Genomic DNA, 25,720 nt, shown 5'->3' with positions numbered 1-25,720 from the left:
CTCTTACACCAGAAGTCTTTAGATTCACAAATCTATGAATACATTTCATAATTTCTAAAAACGTGTCTTTTCATAGTACAACTTCTGATAGAGCATAAAACATGTTTATGAGCAGAGCCAAGGATCTTTAGTTCCCCAATAATAAGAAGCCAAAAGCAGACAAACCTATGCTCAGTAATTAATGTTTCAGTATTTTATCTGGAAAAGACTTAGATATCCAATGAAACCAACCCAATTTATCATTTAACCTGGCAAAACTTTAATGTTCTAAATTACCAAAGATTTTAGAAGCTATTTAAAACTTGATCTGTAGAGGCTCCTGGATGGCTCAGTCAGTGGAGTGTATGTGACTCTTGATCTCGGGGTTGTGAGTTTGAGCCCCACGTTGGGTAGAGATTACTTAAAAATAAAATCTTTTTTTTAAGTTTATCTATAAACCTTATTTTATTTTATTTTTAAAAAGATTTTATTTTATTAATAGAGAGGGAGAGAGCAGCAGAGGGAGAGAGAGAAGCAGACTCCCCGCTGAGCAGGGAGCCCACCATGGGACTTGATGCCAGGACCCCAGGATCATGATCTGAGCCGAAGGCAGACACTTAACGGACGGAGCCACCCAGACGCCCCTATAAAGCCTTTTTTAAAACATAATTTACTTGCTCTTAACAACTACCCATGAAAACTTAATGAGACAGACAAATATCAACTACCGTTTTAAGTCATTTTTAGCTGACAAGTTGCAACAGGTACAACATGAATTTAATAAGTTCAGGTATATTATATATTATTACTATATAATACTATTATATTTCAGTATATAAATACTGAAACATTAATTACTGAGCATAGGTTTGTCTGCTTTTGGCTTCTTATTATTGGGGAACTAAAGATCCTTGGCTCTGCTCATAAACATGTTTTATGCTCTATCAGAAGTTGTACTATGAAAAGACACGTTTTTAGAAATTATGAAATGTATTCATAGATTTGTGAATCTAAAGACTTCTGGTGTAAGAGCTCACAGTGTTTTCACTAGAGACTAAGGTTTGTAAGAGGTAAAATTCTGATACACGTAATTGAGATTATTGGAAATGATAAGGAAAATAACTCCATATGTAGAAAAGTAGGAATAAAAGTTGATTATCTGTATTGTATTTGATGTTGACAACTCCAAAAACATGTCTGTTTTAGTGAAACCAACAACCTTAAACTACCTTTAATACTGCACCAGAGTCCATTAAAAGTTCGTCACTGTCAATTTCCCTGGGGCCCCTGTGCAGAAATCTGAGGTTGGAGGTTTAAGTCCAGGGGAGCCCCGGGCCCCTTCATGCTGATTTGGGAGGTGCTCCAGTTTGAACCTCTTAAGGAGGTGGCCCAACAGCTTGGGGTGCTTTTTTGCTCCTCGATAGTGAGGGTAGGAAGAGAAGGAGCTGATGGTTGGAGGAGGGGGCTCTGCCGAGCAGCCCAGGTGGTGCGGGAACAGGAGGAGGGAGGAGGGGAGCAGAGGGCAGAGGCAGACTCAAGGTTTGGACTACCATTTCTCCCTCTCTGCCTCGTCTCTCTCTCTCTCCTGCAAAACAGGCTCTTTCTCTGGTTGATTTTCAGCCCTGCGGAGGAGGGGGAGGGGCAGGCAGCTGTGGGTTGGGTACCCGTTCAGGTGCTTGCGCTTGGGGAGGTGGATTGAGGATTTCCAGGGTCAGGTGTCTTCAGTTTTTGTCCATCCTTATCTCTCTGGACCATCAACTGGATCCCTTCCTGTGAGGCGTCTGTATGGAGGGACATAGAAGCCTGCATGTAGGGGATCTCATCCCATTTACCTGATCCCTGATGATAAAATTCCAATTGCAAGATGGTGTCATAATTTAAAGGTTTATTTAGTGGTCATCTTTTTTTTTTTTTTTTTTTTTTTTTTGAGAGAAAAGGCGGACTTGCTTTATTTTTATACCAAACCCTCAGGTGCCCAACTAAAAGGCTCTCGTCTTGAAAGTGATAAAAGAAAGACCCTCCCTAAATACTCGACCGGCAAGCTCTGCTCAGAGGGCACAGAGGCTGCCGGCAAACAGACATGCAGGCGGAGTGCATGTAAAGCTCACTTTCTAAAGTACAATTTCGCTTGGCCTGTTCCACTGTTGGCAGCAAAATCATTAAAATTTTAGGCAAAATGGGCCAACCACACACCCCAAGGAATCTGGAGTCTTTATCTCAAGCATAAAAAGTGCAGCCAACGCATGTTCCGGGGCCGTGGGGAGGGCACGAGCCTGCGGGAGGGGGCGGGCAGGGCCAGCACGTCACCGCGGGAACCCAGGTGCCTCACAAGCACGAGCGACCACACCAGCTCCGAGGTTCGGGGGGACTTTATAGCTCGGCGCAAAGGGGGAGCTAGCAGAGAACAGGGCGCAGTAACGCCCACGCCACCCGCCCCATGGAAACCGGACGGCGCCTGCGCGGCTTCAGAAACAGTAGGACGTGTGGGTGACCCAGTGGGCGGACTCCTCCTTGGAGCGCTTGGCGGAGCTGTGAGTCGTGAAGAGGGACTTGTAAGCTTCCGATTCTTCGCTTTCGGCAATGGACCTCTTTGTGGTTCCACACAGAGGCTTCCCGACTTTTCCAAAAGAGCTCCCATTTGCTGCTGCACTTTTGGGAGCTGAGCTGGCTTTCTTCTCTCTAGAATCAAGGCTGGTTTCTTCAGGCTTCCCTGTCTTAATTTTTGATGGCCCTGGAGATTCTTCACTGACACCTGGCTTTGAGACAGACTCTGCCGCCTTGGGTTTCTTTGCTTTCTTCCCCAGCTTCGCCCTCAGCCTCCTCTCCTCCATCCTCCTCTTCAGCGTTTCCACGTCCTCCTTGGTGCCGTTGAGCACGATGACGTCGTCCTCCTGGAAAGCAGCCCCACATGTGTGACAAACTTCTGCTTTTATCTCTTTCAAGGCTCGTTCAGAAAACACACAACCACAGCACCGCAGGAAGCAAAACCTGTGCCGGCCATTCATCTCCAAGCCCACAACGGGGCAGGTGAAACGTGCCCGCTGGAGGTCATCGTGTTTGTCACCTTTTGTGTTTCCTCTGTCCCCTTCCCAGGCAGGATTATCAGAAAGCCTTAGTTCTGTCACATTCTTAATGCTTTTAATGTGAGATGCTGCCTTCCCAAGAGCCTTTTCGGAAGATTTGTCCAATAGAAACTCAATGACGGCATCTTTGTTATAAAGTCTGCCAAGTTCACAGGCCACTATTGGTCGCCTTAATATTTCTTGACTTAGAGTACAATAGTTCCATTGGGCCACTAATTCAGCATCTTTGTCAACCTTCTCAACCTTCTTCGGTCCCTTCACCAGTTCGTGTCTCTTGGGGATTGTTCCTCCGTCGCAACCCATCGCCAGCCAGGAGTCAGAGTCAGTCTATTTAGTGGTCATCTTGCTTCTGAGCTCAAAACATGCGTAGGCCAAGCAACGCTCCAATAAAATATGATTTCATTTTTTGACATGGGATCCTAACTATAAGTATGCCCGTCAGACAGATTTCGCCCCAACAGGCTCTGAGATGGGATGGAACTAAATCCTCCCATTCTTGTGCAGATTCCAGAAACAGACAGATGAGATCCCTCTTAGACAGATTTCCCCTCCTTTGAGGAGAGACAGGTATGGAGCCACTTCCAAGTCCTGTCCCTTACCAGTGGTCCTGTAGATTGACCCAGAAGGGTCCAGAAGGCTAAAAGCCCAGAAGACAGAGGAATAAGACTCCCCGTGTGCAGGCTGGCAGACTTACCTGGTCCCAGAGCCCATCAGCTCAAACAGATGGAACAGATGCATGTTTTCTTTCCACCAACAAAAAGTGAAAATAGGCAGTCCATGCCCAGTCTGGAGAAGACAGAGAGCATCTCCAAAACAAAAGGGTTTGGGCAGCTGCTTGGGAAAACTTCCTCTAAGACTTGGCCCCGCAGGCTCCCCCAGCCACCAGCAGCTGGTTCCATCTGTCAAGGCCACCAGCTCGGGCAACACACGGGTGGGCCCTGGGCCCTGTGGCAGCCACCTGCTCTGTCTTGGGGAGTCCCCGGGGTTCGGGGGGGACTGGACAAGTCAGAAGCACAGCTTTTGGCTGCTGGCCACAATCCGTTACCAGACCCAGAACCGGTTCTGAACTCAGGTTCTGCTGCTCAGCACTCAAAAATCAATGCTCAAGGGACACATGATGGTGGGAAAGGAAGGGTTGCTTTATTCGGGGAGCCGGCAACCTGGGAAGATGACGGACTGATGTCTCTAAGACCACCTTCCCTGTCCAGGAGGAGCGGGGGGGCTTTAAAGGGGAAGGCACGGGAGAGGGAGGGGGCTACAGGCAGGAGAAGCAGGTGGATAGTCGTCCGTGGACAGGACGGCTGAGATCACGGCAGCTGTTTTTTTGAATGTGGTCAAGCCTTATGCTCTGGGATAGTTTGGTCCTTCTCTCCTGGAGACCAGGGGTCTGCAAATCTCAGGGACAGTCCCTTCTGCTATAGATCAAGGGACTTAGGTCAGCAAGTAAAGAGTGCAGAAACTTGAAGCAAGTTAGCCCTTCAGAACGCTCGGAGTGTGTTACAGGAGCTCTGTTCTTTCTCTTCAATTTTTCTCTAAACCTAAAACTGCTGTAAGAAATAAAGCCTATTAGTCGAAAGGGAAAATATATATAGCATGATGCTTTAAAAAAAAAAAAAAAAAAGAACTGTGTTTGAGTGTGTGTGTGTGTGTGTTAACCTAGAAAAATATCTGAAAACATCTATACCAAAGTGTTTATAGTGGTTTTTGAGTTTTAGGATCACGGATGGTCTTTAGGCTTCCTGCTTTTCTGACTTCTTTTCCACTTTACAATGTGCATGTATCGCTGTAAAGATCATAGGAAACTATAAAAGAATTTTGTCAGCAATAAAAAAAGACAAAGCAGGAAACCATAAATCCCTTTTTTAGTGACAATTTCTCCTGGGTAAAGCAGAAAACTACAAATGGGTTTTTAATGACAATTTCTCCTGGGTGAGGTACTAATAGGGGTTAAAAAGCAACAGTTTGAGGGGCGCCTGGGTGGCTCAGTCGAGGTAAGTGTCTGCCTTCAGCTCCAGTCATGATCCCAGAGTCCTGGGATGGACCCTTGGACCCTTTGGTGCTCTCTCTCCCGCTGCCCCTCCCCCAGGCTCGCATGCTCACTCTCCCTCTCACTCAGATACATAAATAAAATCTTAAAAAAAAAAAATGCAACAGTTTCGGAGTCCAGCCTGATATTCTGGGCTGCTGCATAAAGGACAAGAGGGTAGTAAGTTGTGGACGGAGCCGGTAGGGCAGAAGCCGTTCAGGGTGTTTGCCATGCTAAGCTCCTCCCTTCCTAGGAATTGAAACTAAACTGACTCAGGCCGCAGGATCTCTGAGACTAGAGTTCCCTGCAGCCAGCTCTTCGGCCACAGGCGCTCCTGTCCCTGCCCTGAGAATCATGTGGGAGCTGGAAGAGACCCCCGCCAAGTATCTGGACAAGTTCATTGAAAACCGTCTCCTGCCAGACACGCATTTCCGCAAGCAGATCAAGGGAGCCGTCCACATCATCTCCACTTTCCTGAAGGAGAGGTGTTTCCAAGGTGCCGCCCACCCTGTGCGGGTGTCCAAAGTTGTCAAGGTGAGCCCAAGCCTCCTTGCCTGGGGAGAGGGGTGCCTGGATGGGCAACAGGTCCCGCAGAGACAGAGAGGGAGAGCAAAAGGGTAAAGGTCTTTGGGGCTGGTGGTTTCCGACATATCCATCCCCCCCCCCAAAAAAAATCTAACCATAACTTGTTAGAATAGATTCTGGGGTGAGGCCCTACACCTGTAACTTTTATTTTATTTTATTTTTAAAGATTTTATTTATTTATTTGACAGAGAGACAGCGAGAGCAGGAACACAAGCAGGGGGAGTGGGAGAGGGAGAAGCAGGCTTCCCACGGAGCAGGGAGCCTGATGTGGGGCTCGATCCCAGGACTCTGGGATCATGACCTGAGCCAAAGGCAGACGCTTAACGACTGAGCCACCCAGGCACCCTACACCTGTAACTTTTAAATAAATGCCCTGGCTGAAGTTTATGAACCACCATCCTCAGCCACATCCATTTCAGAGACAGGAAGACTGAGGCCCAGCTCTAGTAAGTAATTTGCTAATGAACGGCCAGGCTGGGGACACACAATTTCTGCAGAGTCATGAGCTGTTTAAAGACTACGTCCCGGGGGCTTGTTTCTGTTTTTTTTTCTGACAAAATGGCTTCCAGAGTCCCTCTCCAGCCAACAACAACTAGCTCTTATTCTGATTTTGTGTGGTTACAAAATTGTAGGTGTCGTCTCCCGTAAAGTAAATACTCCACAAAAACAGAGCCAGGTGTTGCCGAAAGCTCAGCTTTTCAACTTCCCTGATGAACTAGGATTCTTTTTTCTTATTGAAGTATAATTAACATACCATGTGATATTAGTTTCAGGTACACAGTGTATTGATTCTACAATTCTATACATTACTCAGTGCTCTTTATGATAAATGTAGTCACCACCTGTCCCCACATGGCGTTAGTACAATATCATTGACTATATTCCCTAGGCTGTACTTTTCATCTCTGTGACTTATTTGATAACTGGAAGTTTGAACTTCTTAATCCCCTTTATTTATGTCACTCATCCCCCACCCACCTCCCCTCTGGCAACCACCAGTTTGCTCTCTGTATTTGAGTCTTTTGCTTCGTTTGTTTTATTTTGTAGATTCCACGTATGAGTGAAATCATATGGTATTTGTCTTTCTCTGTCTGACTTATTTCACTTATCATTATACCTTCTAGATCCATCCATGTTGTTGCGAATGGCAAGGTGTCATTCTTTTTATGGCTGGAGAATATTCCATTGTGTGTGTGTGTGTGTGTGTGTGTGTGTGTGTGTACCACATCTTCTTTATCCATTCATCTATGGATGGACACTTGGGCTGCTTCCATATCTTGGCTATTGTAAATAATGCTGCAATAAACACAGGATTGCATGTATCGTCTCAAATTAGTGTTTTCATTTTCTTTGGGTAAATACCCAATAGTGGGATTACTGGATCATAAGGCAAGCTCTATTTTTAATTTTTTGAGGAACCTCCATACTGTCTTCCACAGTGGCTGCTCCAATTTCCATTCCCACCAGCAGTGTATGAGGGTTCCCTTTTTCCTCCATCCACAATGGGGACACCATTTCTATGGTATCATGGGCTGGTTAAGAAGTGATCATATAGATAGCACCTACTGGCTGTGAAATTTTGAGCAAGTCACTTTACCTCTCTGTGCTTCACTTTCCTCTTCCATAACTCCCAGTGCCTGATAGGGCTGTACAGATTCTATGATGTATGTAAACCACCCAGCACGGGCCAGCCTACAGTATATAATCCTATATAAGATAGTAAAGGTTAGGGAGTAAAGAACACAGACGCTAGAACGAGACAGCCAGGGTTTGAATTGCAGCTCTCTCACCGCTCACCGGGAGGCTGGGCTTCTGTATCCCCTCTCTGAGCTCTTATGCCCTACCTGGAAAGAGGGGACTGATAACAAGATTACGGGAGTCATAGAGTCCTGTGAGCATCATGGGAGCTAAGACTGCTGATGCCCTCAGCGCAGAGGCTAAGGCTCAAGAATGTTAGTGATTGTCCTCATCACTTTATATAGGGAGGCTCTCCTCCATAACTGTTAGTTCTCATTCTCCTCATCTGTTTTAGGGTGGCTCTTCGGGCAAAGGCACGTCCCTCAGAGGCCGATCAGATGCCGACCTTGTGGTCTTTCTTAACAACCTCCGGAGTTTTCAGGAGCAACTTGACAAACGAGGAGAGTTCATCTGGGAAATTAAGAGGCAGCTGGAAGCCTGTCAAAGAGAAGAAACCTTTGAAGTGCAGTTTGAGGTCAGGAGTCTGCGGCCTGAGAAGCCCCGAGCCCTCAGCTTTCTGCTCCTGCGCCCTATTCCCTATGAAGGGGTGGAGTTTGATGTACTGCCCGCCTTTGACGTCCTGGGTAAGTGTGCGCGCGCACACACACACACACACTCACTCACACTCACACACACGGGCTTTCTGCCTTTGTCCTGCGTCAAGGCTTCTTTCTCTTTTCATATTTCTGAGCAGAAATTTCCCACAGTTGGAGAGTCTTACCATGACGGGGCATCCCATCAAAGTGGGGAGGAGATCTTAGAATGAATGAGGTCACAGGAGCGACATGAAACGGCAAATTGGCACCATTTGGGGGCAAGACATTTCTCAGGGAACTCCTGTCAGGCTGGCTGCTCTTACTTGAGACTTCTCTTGCTGAAAATGAGGCAGCATAGATCCGGCGTAGAGTCAATATGTGAATTGCATCTTTTACCCCAAACACGAGGAGACCCCGCTAAACTTATCCTGAGGGTTGGAATCTCTAGATAATTCTGCAGAAACATTTGGGCAGGAAGCATCGCCTTGTTAGGAAAATGGGTTAAACCAGGCCACCTAGGTCCTGCTCTTACTTTAAGTATTAAATGATCATCTACATTAAGGGGGCACCTGGGTGGCTCAGTCGGTTAAGCGTCTGCCTTCGGCTCAGGTCATGATCCCAGGGTCCTGGGATCGAGCCCCGCATCGGGCTCCCTGCTCAGCGAGCAGGGAGCCTGCTTCTCCCTTTCCCCCTGCCTGCCTCTCTGCCTACTTGTTCTCTCTCTCTGTCAAATAAATAAATAAGATCTTTTAAAAAAAAATAAATGATCATCTACATTAAGCTCTTACACAGGGCCTGGCACATAGGAGGTGTTAAGAAATGCGGTTCCCCAACTGTGCCCCGAGGTGCCCCAGGGTGCCACAGTGAACTATCTCACAGGGGCACATGGGATAGTTTAGATTTTAAATTTTGGAGGGCAACACCACAGAAACTACTACTGTTCCCTTGTACTCAACTACGTACATGGAACTGGGGTGGGTTTTGTTGTTGTTTGGGTTTTTTTGGTTTGGTTGGATTTTTTTTTTTTTCGTTTTTTTTTGTTTGGCATAGGGGACCCATGAAAATAATACCGAAACTCTAAAAGCACCAGGAAATGAGAAAGTTTGGGGATCTTTCCTTGTTCCATGTCCAGTGTTGGGTGCTGGCATTCCATTGGCTACAAAAAAAATAAGAAGAGGAGAGAGAAGGGGAGGAAGGACAAAGCAGGCAGAGGGAACAGTGCAAGCAAAGGCCTGGAGAAAAGAGAAGATCAGGATGTGTTGGGGGACTGCAAGATGCCGAGGATGAACAGAGGGTGGAGGGCAAGGAGGGAGTGAGCTGACCCTGCAGAAGCCTGCAACCTTGGCCATGGATTTCTCCTGAGCACAATGGATAGCTGTGGAAGGGTTTCGAGCAGGGTCAGATTTATGTTTTGGAAAGACAGCCCAACTGTAGTGTGGAAAATAGATCGGAAGAGAGGTATCACCAGAGGACAGAGACATCCAATCAACAATGAGAAGCACAGATTATCCATGGAGCACCTACTGTGGACCAGGCACTGCTCTATGGCCATGAATGAGCCCAACAAGGAACCTCTCTCCTGGAGCCGGACAATAAGTACAGAAACAAGATAAATGGAAGGATACCTGCTGTGACAAAAAACCTAACTGGATTGATTCAATGGAGAGCAATGGAGGGTGGAGGGCTTTTTCGGACAGAATGATGATGGAGGGTCCCCTGAGGAGGTGACCTCTGAGCTGAGGCCCAAGGGATGAGAAGGAGCCCACCATGGGAAGATCTGGGGGTTCTAGGAAGAGGAAACCGCAAGTGCAAAGGCCCTGAGACAGGAACGAGCTTGGCATATTTGGGGAAGAGGAAAAAGGCCACATGGCGTCCATGGCAAGGGAGCAAGGTAGGAGGCGAGATGGGAGAGGCGGCAGGAGACAGAGCACATCCAATTTCATAGGCCATTATGGGGACTCTGGACTTTATTCCTGATGTTGTGGGAAGCAAGAAGCTGTGTGACCAGGTTTTGAAAGGCCTGTCTGGGTGCTGGGTCGGGAATGGGCTGTGGAGGCCCCAGCGAGGAGGCTGCTGCCTGAAGCCCTGGCGGGAGAGAGGGGTGACGGCAGCCTGGACGGGGTGAGAGCAAGAGAGCTGGGAGAAGGAAAGGCCTGGGATGGACTCCAGGCCCCCTGGCTCTGGGCCTGCTGCCCCTTCCGCTGTGCCCCACGGCCAGCAAGCTTGTCTCCCCAGAGCAACTGAAAGAACCTCAGAGAAGCGCTGACATCTTAAAGTGATGGCTTTGTCCCTAACAGGTCAGTGGACCAATAACAACAGGCCTAACCCTCAAGTCTACATCAAGCTAATCCAAGAGTGCCAGGACCTGGGCAGAGAGGGGGAGTTCTCCACCTGCTTCACAGAGCTGCAGCGGGACTTCCTGAGGCAGCGTCCAACCAAGGTGAAGAGCCTCATCCGCCTGGTCAAGGACTGGTACCAAAAGGTATGCTCCTCCTGCTTGGGGAGCAGAGGAGGAGGAGGGGGGTAGAGAAGGAAGGGGGGAGGGTTACAGAATAGAGGGAGGGAAGGAGAAGAGAGAGGTGTGGAGAGGGGAGGAGGAGGAGGGGAGGGAGGGAGGGGAAAGGAGAAGGATGAGGTGGCAAGAAGGGGAGAGGAAAGGGAGGGGGGAGGGGATGTGTGGGGAAGGAGAGAAGGAGGAGAAGGGGTGCGGAGATGAGGGGGAGGATGAGAAGGGGAGGCGCAGGGCCTAGGACAGGTACCAGTGGACCCGGGGTGCCTCCTTCCTCCTGGTCCTTCCCATCTTAGGAAATGACAAGCCCATATGGGCTTCTAGCCACTCTGGCCTAAACCGTGGGTCTTCCTGGACTGTTTCACACGCACTCGTCTATCCCACCAGTCTACAAATGATGTTGGTCCTGTATTGAAAATATAACTAATTGTCACCCCTCTATCACTCTCACCCTGGTCCCAGTCATCTCATGAGGCTCCCAGGATCTGCCCTGGACCTCTCCGAACCCACCCCCCACTCCCCCGCCCTTCAGGCCATGCTGTCTTCCTTTTATTTCCTCCAAGGGGGAAACTCTGCTCCAGCCTGTGGGATAGTCTGTCTCCCCACTAAAAATGTGCATGAAGGAAGGGATGTGTGTGTTTTATTCACCGCTGTATCTCGGAACCTAGAACAATGCCTGGCACATAATAGGTGCTCAGTAAGGAATTGTTGAATAAATTAATGAATGCTATAACCACACACACACACACACACACACACACACAGAGACTTCTGTGCACTTCCTGGCTGTCTGACCCTGAACAGGTCTGACTTAACTCCCTCTGGCTTCTTGTTTTCTCGTTTGCAAAGAGGAACATGGAATAGCAAGAGTAAACACAGAACATGGTGCCTGGCACAGCTGGTCCTAATAAATGTGGTTTCTTGGAGCCATGCCAGGAGCACACAGAATAAAAGTTCACATGTATCATGTGCTTTGTTTGTGCCAGGCTCATCATAGTTCCTCTTTTGTGGATGTGATGTGCATTTCTGCTTACTCTCAAATAGCCTATATCTTATTTCATCTTTATGGTGAGTCTGTGTGCTGAGTAAGGGTAAGTGTTCCTCTCAAACCTGTATTAGAGAAAGAAGATAAGAGTCAGAACGCTCTTCCAGCTAATAAGTAGCAGAACAAAAACTTGAAATTTGGGCCTTCCGACTTAAGACTTTGCCTAATATATAACATTCTTTTTATAATATACATGTATGTTTTTGGATGAATGAGTAGAAGAAAGTAATTAAGGATAAACCTTCCTACTTTAAAAATAATCTTTAAGGGACACCTGGGTGGCTCAGTCAGGTAAGCATCTGCCTTCGGCTCAGGGCATGATCCCAGGGTCCAGGGATCGAGCCCCATGTCAGGCTCCCTGCTCAGCGGGGAGTCTGCTTCTCTCCCTCTCCTTCTGCCTCTCTCCCCCGCTCCTGCTCTCTCTCATGCTTGCTATCTCTCCCTCTCTCTCAAATAAATAAATAAATAAAATCTTAAAAAATAAAAATTACCTTTAAGGCAAAGCAAGACAATCCTTTATTTGCTAGACATCTTAGTTTGCTGTTGAAGGAAATTTGATCATGGAGCCTGAACATCTTAGGACTTACCAAAGTGGTTCTTGACAAGTGTAACACTGCCCCCAAGGATACTGAAAATTCATGAGGACATTTTTGGTAACCATGGTGATAGGGGGCAAGGATGCTCCTGACAAAGAAAGAAGCCAGGAATAGTAGTTGTTTTACAATGAGCAAGATAGTCCTGCACGACAAGGAATTGTCTCTTTCCCTCCCTCCCTGCCCCTCCTCCTCTCTTCTTCCCCATAAAACAATACAGGAATCTCACAATACTTTAACTCCACTCACCATCACCATCACTACCTGCAACTTACATGCCACTTTGTTGTGTGTTTCAAGTCTCTATATTTTCAAAGGCCGCAAAGCATTACTATTATTTTCCAGATCTAGAGCTCATTTTATCTATCCGCATGTTTACCACATTCTTCACCATCAACTCTTTCCTACATCTCTAACCTTCCTCCTGGGATCATGTTCCTTCTTCCTGAAGTATGTCCTGGAAGATTTTTTTGCTGACGGTCTTCTGATAATGCACTCTTAGTTTTTGTTTGCCTGAAAATGTCTTGATTTTACCTTCATTGTTGAAGGGTATTTTTGCTGGGTTGGTGGCCATTTCACTACACGGAAATATATCACTCCATCTTCCGGGGTCACTGGTGAGAAGTCAGTTGTCAGTCTAACTGTGGCTCCTTTGTAGGTAATCTGTCTTATTCCTCTGGCTGCATTTATATTTTTCTCTTTGTCTTTGATTTTGTTCCATTCCAATCTGAGGTGTCTTTTTTTTTTAAAGGTTTTATTTATTTATTTGACAGAGAGCTAGAGCCAGAGAGCACAAGCTGGGGGTGGGGAATGGCAGAGGGGGAGGAAGAAGCAGGGTCCCCGCTGAGCAGGGAGCCCGATGTGGGGCAAGATTCCATGACCCCAGGACCACGACCCGATCCAAAGGCAGATGCCCAACCAACTGAGCCACCCAGGTTCCCCTCAATCTGAAGTGTCTTAATGATGATTCCTTTTTCACTTGTCCTGCTTGGAGTTCACTGGGTCCCTCACTGGGATTCCTGAATCTGTGAATGGGTATCTTTCATCAGTTTTGGAAACTCTCAGCCATTCTCCTAAAACATTGTCTCTCTCTCTCTTCCTCACCTCCTGGAACTCCAATTAAATGTATGTTAGACCTCACTCTATCTTCCATTATCTTTACACTCTCTTCCACATTTTCCATCTTTCTGTCTCCCAATGTTTTATTCTGAATAGTTTGTTCCAACATACTCTCTAATTCACTAATTTCTCCTTTAACTGTGTCTAATTTGCAGTTGAGTTATTAATTACAGTTATTGTAAATTTTGTTCAACATTTTTCTATTTTATTCTTTTTCAAATATGCTAAGTTACTTCTTATGGCTTCTAATTTCCTCTAGTTCAAGCTCTTCTTTTATTTCTGTAAACAGAATGTTTCTAGTTATTTTAAAGTCTCTATATGATCCTTCAGTATTTAAAGTTTTGTGGACTTATTACTATTGTCCCCCCCGCCTTTTTTTTTTTTGCTGGTTATTACTCTTGGTATCTTGTTTCCTTGTGTGCCTGGTTATTTATGTGCTGGTCATGGTACTTGAAATTTACTTGTGAAATCACTTGAGGCTTTGGGTTTTATATCTTACTCCAAAGGGAATTTTGTTTGGCTCTTAGGAATACTACAAGTTCTTCCTCTCAGTTAATTTTCACAGTATCCTTATAAGTTTGGTGCTACTATGACCACTCACTTGGCAGGTGAGAAAAATGAGGCTCCGAGAGTCTAAGTTGTCTTCCAGGAATTGGACACCAGTGGAGCCAGGACTCAAACCCACATCACTCAGAATCCAGAGCCCAAGCTCTTGACCCAGGAGTCAGTAAACCTTTTTCCATAATGCCCTAGGTAGTAAGTATTTTAGACCTTGTGGGCCACATGGTCTCTGTCACAACTACTCAACTCTGTAGCATGAAAGCAGCCATTAGACTCCATGGGAATGAATGGGCGTGGATTTGCTCCACGGAAGTGTTATTTACAAAAGCAGATGGCAGGCTGGATTTGGCCTTTGGGAAATGTGCTTTATGCCCCAGCTGGACAAGTGCACGTTTCTGATTCTTTTTGCTCCTCTCAGTGTAAGAAGCAGCTTGGGAAGCCCCTGCCACAGCTGTATGCCTTGGAGCTCCTGACAGTCTATGCCTGGGAGTACGGCAGCAAGCAAACGGAGTTCAGCACAGCTCAGGGATTTCAGACCGTCTTGAGATTAGTCCTGAACTACCAGCAGCTTTGCATCTACTGGACAAAGTATTATGACTTTGAAAACCCGATTATTGGACAATACCTGAAGAGGCAGCTTGCAAAACCCAGGTACTCTCTCTCCACGTGGGTTAGCTCCCCACGTGAATGAGCCCCTAGATACAGATGTGGCATCTTGGCAATGAGGGCCCCTCATTTGCTGGTCCTCTTCTATGACCAGCCATTGTGCTAAGCCTTTTCCTGCTGCCATCTGTTTTAAACCTCCAACCCTGTGAAGCAGGCCCTCCGTAGCCACTGTACAGATGGGGTAAACTGAGGTTCTGAGGGGTAAGGAGCTTGTCTTACCCTTAACAGAAAATGAGTGGAAGAGCCAAAATTTGAACTAAAATAACAACAGCTAGAGAAAGAATCATAATCGCTCCCGGGGATTAAGAGCTTGCTATAAGAACAGCGCCCCACTCCTGCCCTGAGTCCCAGCCTGCCAGGCTGGTGTTTTGCCCTGCCAGGAGCATCTGGATCCGCCAGACACAGCCCTGGTTCCTCACCCATCCCTCTCTCACTGTTACCCTCCAGGCCTGTGATTCTGGACCCAGCTGACCCGACGGGAAACGTGGCTGCTGGAGACCCAAACGGCTGGCGGCGACTGGCAGACGAGGCCAGGGCCTGGCTGAGTTACCCATGCTTTAAGAAAGGGGATGGGTCTCCAGTGGGCTTCTGGGACATGCCAGTGAGACTGTCTGCTTCCACCCTGTCGTCCTTCCCCACACACCTTCTATATAGCGTGGGGCATGTAAGACTAATGCTTTCTAACATACTAGTAAATAATTATGGTCATTATCTGATGTGTACTAACCACTTACTATGTTCCAAGTCCAGTGCGGAGCATTTCACATGTTTTGTCTCGTCTCCAACCTCCCATCATGTCCTTTGAGACAGGCCTGTCCTACCCTCCCCGTGTCACGGGTGAGGAAGCAGGCCTAGAGAGGTCAAGTGACCTCCATCCTCTCCAAAGAAACATTCTCTCCAAAGAAATTGCTCCTTGCTAGAAGTCACATATTCATAGAGTCTCAGGCTATGCTCCATATTTTCAGTCATCTTGGGCCCATTCAGAGGGTTCCTGGGATTTGCACATCCCTTGTCCAGACTTCATTCTTCAGTTAACATGACCCTGGCCAAAGGCAACTCTTTCCACGACCCCAGCGGGCTCATTCCTCTATGAATAATAATAAATAATAATAGCCACCTCTTACTGAATATTTGCTTCGGGCTCAGGTTCTGTCCTAAATGCTCCATTATTTCATTAAATCATCACAACACCCTTTGAGGTGTGTTTGCTACTCCCAGTCTTACATACGAGAAAAGGAGGCTCAGAGAGGTGAAGTCACCTGCTCAAGGACATTTATCTAGGGAGTGGTAGAGCTGGGATCTGAAGTTGGGGACTCCAATGCCAGTGCTCAGCCCTCCCTGGGCCACACTTGCTATGTGGGCACAGGGAGAAGTCCAGCCGGGGAGGAGCCCAGTGACAATCTCAGCCCAGCCCTCTGGAGTTCCAATGGCCTTCAGAGTTGCCCTGCCCCAGTCTGGGGTGGTCAGGCCTTTAGACCCCCACACAGATCCGTCACTGAATATGGGCAACTCAGGAAGGGGCATAGCCTTGAACGTGGGGCTCTCTGTAGTCAAGGCAAGCCTAAAGGGGCTGACTGCTGACATCTGTCTGCTGACCCCCTCCCCAGCAGCTGAGACTTCTTTGTCCTTCCTCAAGGGGAACCAGGGGGCATGTCACACAGTATCCACCATAAATGCTCACAGAGACCCAGTGCCAAGGTGGAAGGATCCGTTCTCTGATGTGATCATGTGCTTTTCCCTTTCAGCTTGAAGAAGACGATGAGGATAATTGGGTAACTTGTGAACACAGGATGTATCAGTCCCAGGATTATGGATGGCGCCCTTTATCTGCTAGGAGCCTCAGCACAGGCATGACACCACCCACTGCCCGGAAGGAAGATGACTGGATGTGTGCCATCCTATGAACGCCAGGGGGCCTTAGGGGGAAGGGCTCCAGAATCATCCAGGCCAGCCCCCTCAGTTCAGGGGTCGGGGGAGGTCCCTTGATCCAGAGGGCAGAAGACGGCCCCAATCCCAACAGTGAGTTGGTGTCAGACCTCAGACTGGAATCCAGGTCTCCTGACCCCCACCCTTCCCCTGTTCTATGCTCTTTCCCCTCTCACAGCTACCGTTTCCCTACGGCCCCACCCTGGCCCAGCCTGTTCTCTGACAGTCATCTCTGAGAGGCAACCAGAGAGCCTTAACTTTCTTCTGTATTCCTGGCGGGTGGCTTATAGTCCAATATATCATCAGTAACAATAAAAAGAATAGCAAATACCATGTGTTGGGTGTTTATTAACTGCAAGTCCCAGAGCCAAGAGGTATATATATCTGCGTGTTATATGTGTGTATATATGAATCGATTCAACTAGAAATATGTATTGAGTACCTACTGTGTTCCAAGCATTGTTCTGGACGCTGGGAGCACAGCAGTGAACGAAACAGACCGAAATCCCTGCCTCCTGGTCTGACATTTGCATGCACTGACTTTTAATATTGGATCATTTGGGATCCTTCTAACTTTCAGAAGGATCTAAGACCAGCATCTTTGTGGTGGGGGGGGGCGGGGAGCAGCAGGCAGAGGGAGAAGCAGACTCCCTGAGCAGGGAGCCCGATGCGGGGCTCGATCCCAGGACCCTGGGACCATGACCTGAGCCGAAGGCAGACGCCCAACGACTGAGCCACCCAGGCGCCCCGACAACTGATCATTTTTTATATTGATTGCATGTTGAAATGACAGAACTTTCTGAGATGTTGAATTAAATCAAAATGGACTTCTCTGTTTCTTTTTGCTTTTTACTGCGGCTCCTAAAAAATGTTAAAATTACACCTGTGGCAGACATCCGAAATCTATATATTCCACAGCTCTGCCCCAGAAGGCAAATCACTGGATTAAAGAATACACTAGACCGATATACATTGTCACACTGTCTTGTCCTTGGTACCAAGAAAACAGCATTTCATTTACAAGGCTCCAAAATATAAAACCCCCCCGGAAGTGCTCACAAAAGGACCAAGCATGCTTGTGTCACCTGGGCTGCTGGTCACCTTGAGTGGCTGACAAAGTCTTGGGCTTGTCCATCTCCCTATTCCTCCTTTTAAGTCTCCAGCATCCCTGTGAGATGGGTTTTATTCTTGTTGCCATAATAATAAACTGAGGTCAGGGCACTTGCTCAGGGTCACCTGGCAAGCGAGAGACAGAGCCTGAACTTGAACCCTAGTCCTTGCTCTGAATCTCATGCTCTTCATCACTGCGTGATGGTCTTAATGCATCTTCATTCCCCACTCTGGTGACCCTGAGAAGGTACCTAGCCAAGCGAGCTCCCAGGAGAGGGGGCCCCAGCTGCTGCACTTCCAAATCCATCCACACGTTGACAGTGAAGTCACCCCGCACACGGGCTGCTGAGTGAGGCAGGGACACTAAGGTAGCCCCGTTCCTGGCAGACATGGGTCCTCTGACAAGTCACAGGGCTAAAGGACTCCCCACTGGTCTTGCTGACCTTCTCTAGACTGCAAAGCCAGCTTTTCTTCCTTCTTGCCTTCGTTCAGAGTCAGACTCAATCAATCAGGGTCTACCCGCTTTCCTGGAGGCTCCCAGCTTCCTCCCCAGTTTCTCTTGCACATTTAATCCTACATCAGCATCTTCTTCATGGAGTTACCCAGACCAGCACCACCACCGGTACCCGCCTCCCCCCCACCGCCTTCAGGGAGGTTTGCACTGCTTAGCAATTCCTAGCTGTGATAAAGAACGGACACACAATGCTAGGGGTCCTAAACTGGTGACCTCTTCTCAGCCACTGTCCCTGCCTACAAGGTGGGCACCTGCAAGAAGCTGCCATCTCACCATGTCTCCCCGCTGCCCCTGCCCCAACCTCATTCCTACTGCTGCTTCTGTACTAGTCACACCTTTCTTTTTCTGTATTTTCTGATATTTTGACTTCTGGGGCCTTGCTGATCCTGGAGACACGGCCCCTCCCAGGGCATCTAATTCCTAGAGATAGAAACAGCTCAGCTAAGAGCCCACCTTTCATATGCAAACTACCCAACCCCGAGCCCAGACTCTCAACCGCCTCCTTTATAGGCTTCCCAGGATTCTCACACCCTGGGCCACAATCCACCTGCCCTACTCACTCCAGGGCCAGGTACCGGACAACTCGGGACAGCCCATACGCTGCAGAGCCCACGGAAATCTTTCAAACTAGCCAATCCGAAGTCTGCTAACCCCGTCTTGCCTTGCCTGCAGAAACTATGACAAAGGCGCTTTCCATGTTCTCCCTTCGTTCCTCGGCCTCATGAATGACCCTAGTGCTTCGTGTGTGGTAGGCTCTGCCTCTTGTGTCTGGGGTTCTGGGAGTATAAACTTCTTCCTTCAAGACATTATTTGGTTATTGTCTTTAACATCAGCAAAATAAAGACATCATTTAAAAAAACAACAAATGGGCGCCTGGGTGGCTCAGTTGGTTAAGCGACTGCCCTCGGCTCAGGTCATGATCCTGGAGTCCCAGGATCGAGTCCCGCATCGGACTCCCTGCTCAGCGGGGGGTCTGCTTCTCCCTCTGATCCTCTTCCCTCTCGTGCTCTCTGTCTCTCATTCTCTCTCTCTCTCAAATAAATAAAATCTTTAAAAAAAAAAAAAATAAAATCTTTAAAACAACAACAACAACAAACACTCCACAGTCCCTCCCTCCAACCTGTTAAAATTTGGGGCCTGTCTCTTCAGCCCTTTCTCTGACTCTCCCCTGTCTCCCTGTGTATGTGGCGTTTTTATAAAAATGGGATTTGACTCCCTACCCGGTTTTGTTACCTGCTTTGTCACATTTATGTAGTTATCACTCTAGGATGAGTGGGAAATTTTGGCATCACATAGAATGACTGTATGTCATTACATCATAATAAATAAAGTGGGTAATCCACTTGGGTTGTCTTCTGAGAGTGTTTCATGATTATAGACAATGTTACAGTCATCAGTCGTTTAATTGAAAAGTCACATCAATCATACGGTAGTACTATTTTTATTTTGGGGGGAACTCCCATCCCCTCCAGCCACGGTGCACACAGGTTCCAATTTCTCCACATCCTCACCAACACCTGTGTCTTGTGTTTTTGGTAACAGCCATTCTAATAGGTGTGAAGTGATAGCTTATGGTTTTGATTTGCAATTCCCTGATGATTAGTGATGGTGAGCATCTTTTCATACACCTGTTGGCTATTTGTGTGTCTTCTTTGGAGAAATGTCCATTCGAGTCCCTGGCCCGTTTTTAAATTAGGTTACATTAGTGTTTTTGCCATTGAGTGGTAGGAGCACCTTATTATTTTGCAAGTTGACCCCTTACCAGATTTATGGTTTGCAAATATTTTCTCCTTTTCCAGAGGTTGCCTTATCACTCCATTGATTGCTTCATTTGCTGTTTGGAAGCATTTCATTTTGATGCAGTCCCGCTTGCCTAAATTTTTGCTTCTGCTGCCTGTGCTTCATGTATACAGCCAAATCATCTTCAGCAAGTTGCCAAGAGTATCCAGTGGGGAAGGGACAGCTCTTCAACAAATGGCAATGGGAAAACTGGACACCCACATGCAAAGGAATGACATTGGACCCTTATCTTACACCTTACACAAAAAGCAATTCAAAATGGATTAAAGACTTAAAAGACCCCAAACCGTAAAAACCCTGGAAGAAAGCATAGGGGAAAAGCTTCGTGATATTGGATTTGGCAATGATTTCATAGATGTGATACCAAAACACAAGCAACAAAAGGCATTTATTTTTACCTGGTGTGAGGTAGGACTCAGTTCTAGTCCTTCTATCTGGATGCCCAATTATCCCAGCAGCTTTTGTTGGGGAGACAACACTTTCCCCATGGCCCTGCAAGGCCACCTCCAACATACACCCTGAGCCCATCTATGTGTGAGTCTCTGTTCTGTTCCACTGCTCTGTTTTGTATCCTTGAGATACTGCTACCTTGTATTAATTACTATAGCCTTGTAAGAATTCTTAGTATCTTGGAGAAACTCTGGTCTCTTTTTATCAAAACCCCTGCCTTCTCACTGTGGAAAACAGTATGGAGGTTCCTCAAAAAATTAAAAATAAGAACCATATAACCCAGCAATTCCACTACTAGGTATTTACCCAAAGGATACAAAAGCACTAATTTGAAAAGATACATGCATTCCTATGTGTATTGCAGCGCTATTTACAATAGCCAAATTATGGAAGCAGCCCAAGTGTCCATTGACTGATGAATGGATAAAGAAGGTGTGGTCTATCCAAATGGTTGAAAGACCTCAATGTGAGACAGGAGTCCATCAAAATCCTAAAGGAGAACACAGGCAGCAACCTCTTTGACCTCAGCCGCAGCAACTTCTTCCTAGAAACATCGCCAAAGGCAAGGGAAGCGAGGGCAAAAATGAACTCTTGGGACTTCATCAAGATAAAAAAGCTTTTGCACAGCAAAAGAAACAGTCAACAAAACCAAAAGACAACCGACAGAATGGGAGAAGATATTTGCAAATGACATATCAGATAAAGGGCTAGTATCTAAAATCTATAAAGAACTTATCAAACTCAACACCCAAAGAACAAATAATCCAATCAAGAAATGGGCAGAAGACATGAACATTTTTCCAAAGAAGACATCCAAATGGCCAAGAGACACATGAAAAAGTGCTCAACATCGCTCGGCATCAGGGAAATCCAAATCAAAACCCCAATGAGATACCACCTCACACCAGTCAGAATGGCTAAAATTAACAACTCAGGAACAACAGATGTTGGCGAGGATGCGGAGAAAGGGGAACGCTCTAACACTGTTGGTGGGAATGCAAGCTGGTGCAACCACTCTGGAAAACAGTATGGAGGTTCCTCAAAAAGTTGAAAATAGAGCTACCATACGATCCAGTAATTGCACTTCTGGGTATTTACCCCAAAGATACAAATGTAGGGATCCGAAGGGGTACATGCACCCCAATGTTTATAGCAGCAATGTCCACAATAGCCAAACTGTGGAAAGAGCCAAGATGTCCATTGACAGATGAATGGATGAAGAAGATGTGGTATATACATACAATGGATACTATGCAGCCATCAAAAGGAATGAGATCTTGCCATTTGCAACAACGTGGATGGAACTGGAGGGTGTTATGCTGAGCGAAATAAGTCAAACAGAGAAAGACGTATCATATGACCTCACTGATATGAGGAATTCTTAATCTCAGGAAACAAACTGAGGGTTGCTGGAGCGAGGAGTGGGGTGGGAGGGATGGGGTGGTTGGGTGATAGACATTGGGGAGGGTATGTGCTATGGTGAGCGCTGTGAATTGTGCAAGACTGTTGAATCACAGATCTGTACCTCTGAAACAAATAATGCAATATATGTTAAGGAAAAAAAAAAAAGAAGATAGCAAGAGGGGAAGAATGAAGGGGGGGAAATCGGAGGGGGAGACGAACCATGAGAGACGATGGACTCTGAAGAACAGACTGAGGGTTCTAGAGGGGAGGGGAGTGGGAGGATGGGTTAGCCTGGTGATGGGTATTGAAGAGGGCACATTCTGCATGGAGCACTGGGTGTTATGCACAAACAATGAATCATGGAACACTACATCAAAAACTAATGATGTAATGTATGGTGATTAACATAACAATAAAAAAATTTAAAAAAAGAAGGTGTGGTCTATACACAAAATGGAATATTACTCAGCCATACAAAAATGAAATCTTGCCATTTGCCACAACATGGACGGATCTAGAGGGTATAATACTAAGTGAAATAAGCCAGTCACAGAAAGACAAATACCATATGATTTCACTTCTATGTGGAATTTAAGAAACAAAGCAGACAAACAAAGGAAAAAAGAGACAAACCAAAAAACAGACTGGTAACTATAGAGAGCAAACAGGTGGTTGCCAACGGGAGGTGGGGGGGAGGGGTTGGGTGAATAGACTGAGGAGATTAAGAGCACGCTTATCTTGATGAGCACTGAGTAAGGTACAGAATTATTGAATCACTATCTGGTACCCCTGAAACTAATATAACACTGTATGTTAAATACACTGAAATTAAAAAATAATAATAATTTTTAAAAATAATCCAAATTAGAATCAGTAGTTGGAATCTAAACTCAATACATTTTTCCCTTTTTCTAGCCAAATACACTTATCCCATTTATTCTGCTTCCAACCGTGAAAGCAATTAATTTTTGTAAATCTGGGGCGCCTGGGTGGCTCAGTCGTTAAGCGTCTGCCTTCGGCTCAGGTCATGATCCCAGGGTCCTGGGATCGAGCCCCGCATCAGGCTCCCTGCTCCGCGGGAAGCCTGCTTCTCCCTCTCCGACTCCCCCTGCTTGTGTTCCCTCTCTCGCTGTGTCTCTCTCTGTCAAATAAATAAATAAAATCTTAAAAAAAATTTTTTTTTTGTAAATCCACCAGAGAGTCTCCTGGAAATCATGGTTACTATTAAAAAGTAATAATAAATAAATCTTATATTAGGGGGTACAAAGCCCTGGCTTCTCTTGGCCCTATTTCTATGTTAATTGTCACTCAATATATGAAATTCCACCCAAAATATGGGGAGGCATTGGATTGGAATTACATAAATTAGTTTAGGAAGAATGACATCAGTGTTCTAGTAAGAACACCATCCATTAACTTGGAGTTTCTCTTCACTAATTTTAATTTTCTTTAATGACACTGTAACTATTACAATTCTTCACTGCACATGTCTCTCATGTCCTCTGTCATATTATTTTTACATACTTGTGTCTGTGTTACTGTACTCAGTATGTTTTCTTTAACTGTATTTTGTAGCATATGGTTCCTGGAAGACCTAAATGTCTTCTTAAAGATTTTTATTTATTATTTATTTGAGAGAGAGAGAGTGAAAGAGAGCACAAGTAGGGGGAGGGGCAGAGAGAGAAGGAGAAGCAGACTCCCTGCTGAGCAGGGAGCAATCCCAGGACCCTGGGATCAGGACCTGAGCTGAAGACAGACAGTAACCGGCTGAGCCACCCAGGCGCCCCTGGCTTTATCAATTTTGTGCAATAAATTTATATTACTTGTATGACCACAAGAAACAATAAAGCAATTTGTCTTGCCAAAAAAAAAAAAAAAAAGTGTTTTGGATAAGCATTTCTCTCCTGCTAAGCTCTGGTAGCTTATGCAAAGCCAGCAGACCCAGGGTTAGAGAAAGCTCTAGGTGTTGGTATGTGGAGCTGCTGGTTCCAGCACAAATTCATGAGATTTGGAAACAGGGGTGCAAGTGGGTAAGGGAGGAAGAAAATGATCGGATGAAAACCACAGCACCTGAGTCACACATTTCTGCATGCTCAGACGTCTTGCCTCATTCTGGGCAACTTCCTGGTGAGGAAAGGAACTGAGAAGGGTAACTTTTAGCCCACAGAGATGAGGGCACAGCAAAGAGACGAAACGTGTGATGTGAAGCTGGAGGTCCAGGATTGATGCTGAGGTCCCTGCCCCGCTCAAGAGAAGGGGAATTTTAAAGTAATACCACCTTTTAAGCCCGGAGTGAGGGCTCCCAGATGCCTGCCATCCCCTCACACAAAGCCCTCCCCGCACACCCCTTTGAGTCCCTCCCTCGAGCTCCTCAGACCCCTACCCACCCCGCAGGAGTACTTTCTTCATTCCGTGTTTCAGGCCGAGATTTTCCTGCTCCATCTCATCCAGCACCTGTGTCTCCAGCTCACCAGGGGTGCCTCGATTTAGGATCCAGCAGCCTTAGTACATTTTTTCATCTCTTCCCCGTGACTTCTGGAGTCTAGGGTGGTAGTTGAAGGCTTGTGTACGCGATCAGCACACCATCTTCGCCCAATCTTGATCCTCTGCTTTCTCCCTTCTCCACATTCCTCAAATGTTCTGGTCCTTGACGGCGATCTTTCTAGATTTCCAACCCATTGAGTGAGTCGCACGATACTTTTAACACATCTTTGCTGTCATTTTGGTAGGATCTCGAGGATGTGTTCAACACCATCTCACAAGGAGGATTTCTAAAGTGACCTGTGAATCAAGAAGATGACTGATGGATGGGAGAGCATGAAACCATGGCTTTATGGCTGAGGGCACCTGGCTTGAATTCCCCCCCCCCCCCCGGCCGAAACATCAAACCCTACCAGTCTTCTTCCTACACTTGAATACCTCCCAGTGATGTGGCACTCACTGCTCACTGGTAGTCTGCCACCTTTTCTTCTGGTTCACTAGGAACTCTGAAGTTCACCCTCTGACCCCATCTATGTCCTTTAGGGTAAGGCAGACTTCAGGAAGTCCTCGTTAACATTCATTGCTACCAGAGGGGATGGACTGCGAAAGAGCTCAGGTTCTGGCCCACTGGGTGGAGGAGAAATCGCGAAGCCGCCAGAAAGGGAGAAGACAGGCGTGAAGATAGAAACAGCAGCAAGCTACCTGGTAGATTCAGGTCTCCACTCCTCGGCTAGTTTTGTGCCAGTCCCAAAGGGACTTAACTCTCCTTGTAGCTTTATAACGTCTTAAGATGTAATATTGTGTGAGGTGTCATTCTACACTGACCTTCCTTCCCGGTTTCTCCTCTTTAAAATAATTCTTAATTCTTACAGACGGACTCCAGAACGATATGTTTGAAGTTTTAACAAATGGCATTCTAAACATTTTGGAATTGCATTAAATGTACACATTATTTAGGAGGAGTTGGCTCCCCTAGGAACACAGCACTAGTACTGAGAGCTCGCGCTGGGTTTGAGTCCAGCCTGACAACTTTCCGGCTATGTATGTGACCTGGGCCAAGGTGCCTCCATTCTGTGTACCTTAACCTCCTCATCTATCAAATGGGTATGATAAGAATAGCACTTGCATCCTGGTTATTGGGAGGGCTGAATGCGATGATGGACAGAAAGCAGGAGGGACACGTGTCCTGCAAGTGTTCTTTGTTACCGGTGGTGTTTAGAATGCCTCCAGCCAGAGAGCCAGCCAGGGGTTCTCTGTTTGGGGGAACCTCCTCCAGGCTGCTCAGTAGTTGGTGTAGCCACGTCCTCCCGTAAATCCTGCGCGTTTCTTAAATGCTCATGGGCCGTGGCTCGGTGCCAGTGCTCGTGGTCTGGGCACCCGCTGGGGCCGAGGCGTTTTGTTCCGGCGCATGCAGTTCATTGGAGCTGGCGGCGGGGGGCGGGTCCAGGGGAGGCGGGCCCAGTCCTGGAAGCCGGGAGGCCGGGGAAAAGAAACCGGGCCTGGGAAGGGAAAGGGAAAGTGGCTGCAAGAGCCCAGAGCTGCTGAAAAGAAATGAAACTGAAAGCGGGAGGGGAGTGGAATGCCTGCGAGGCTGGG

The 25,720-nt window shown here is 46.9% G+C and overlaps 2 protein-coding genes across 3 annotated transcripts; one reads left to right on the top strand and one right to left on the bottom strand.

Annotated features, from left to right (window-relative positions):
* Positions 1–1,904: 1,904 nt before the first annotated feature.
* On the bottom strand, positions 1,905–3,382 carry LOC110588289 (replication termination factor 2). Of its 2 annotated transcripts, XM_044921082.1 has the most exons (2): positions 2,757–3,382; positions 1,905–2,710 (listed from the first exon to the last, which is right to left on the bottom strand). In XM_044921082.1, the coding sequence occupies exons 1-2, from the start codon at positions 3,363–3,365 to the stop codon at positions 2,192–2,194; spliced, it is 1,128 nt and encodes a 375-aa protein (XP_044777017.1). In that variant the 5' UTR covers positions 3,366–3,382; the 3' UTR covers positions 1,905–2,191. The 2 variants fall into 2 exon arrangements, with proteins under 2 accessions (XP_044777017.1, XP_021554274.1); XM_021698599.2 differs by having other exon boundaries at positions 2,340–3,382.
* Positions 3,383–5,262: 1,880 nt separating this feature from the next.
* OAS1 (2'-5'-oligoadenylate synthetase 1) lies at positions 5,263–17,007 on the top strand. The gene is made up of 6 exons (XM_044920925.1): positions 5,263–5,622; positions 7,706–7,994; positions 10,244–10,428; positions 14,192–14,424; positions 14,887–15,103; positions 16,185–17,007. The coding sequence occupies exons 1-6, from the start codon at positions 5,443–5,445 to the stop codon at positions 16,341–16,343; spliced, it is 1,263 nt and encodes a 420-aa protein (XP_044776860.1). The 5' UTR covers positions 5,263–5,442; the 3' UTR covers positions 16,344–17,007.
* The last annotated feature ends 8,713 nt before the right edge of the window (positions 17,008–25,720 follow it).

This window comes from Neomonachus schauinslandi, chromosome 14 (assembly GCF_002201575.2).
Source record: "Neomonachus schauinslandi chromosome 14, ASM220157v2, whole genome shotgun sequence".
Taxonomy (NCBI): Eukaryota; Metazoa; Chordata; class Mammalia; order Carnivora; family Phocidae; genus Neomonachus; species Neomonachus schauinslandi.
The sequence above is the reverse complement of the archived record's forward strand: the minus strand, read 5'-3'. Positions and strand labels throughout refer to the sequence as shown.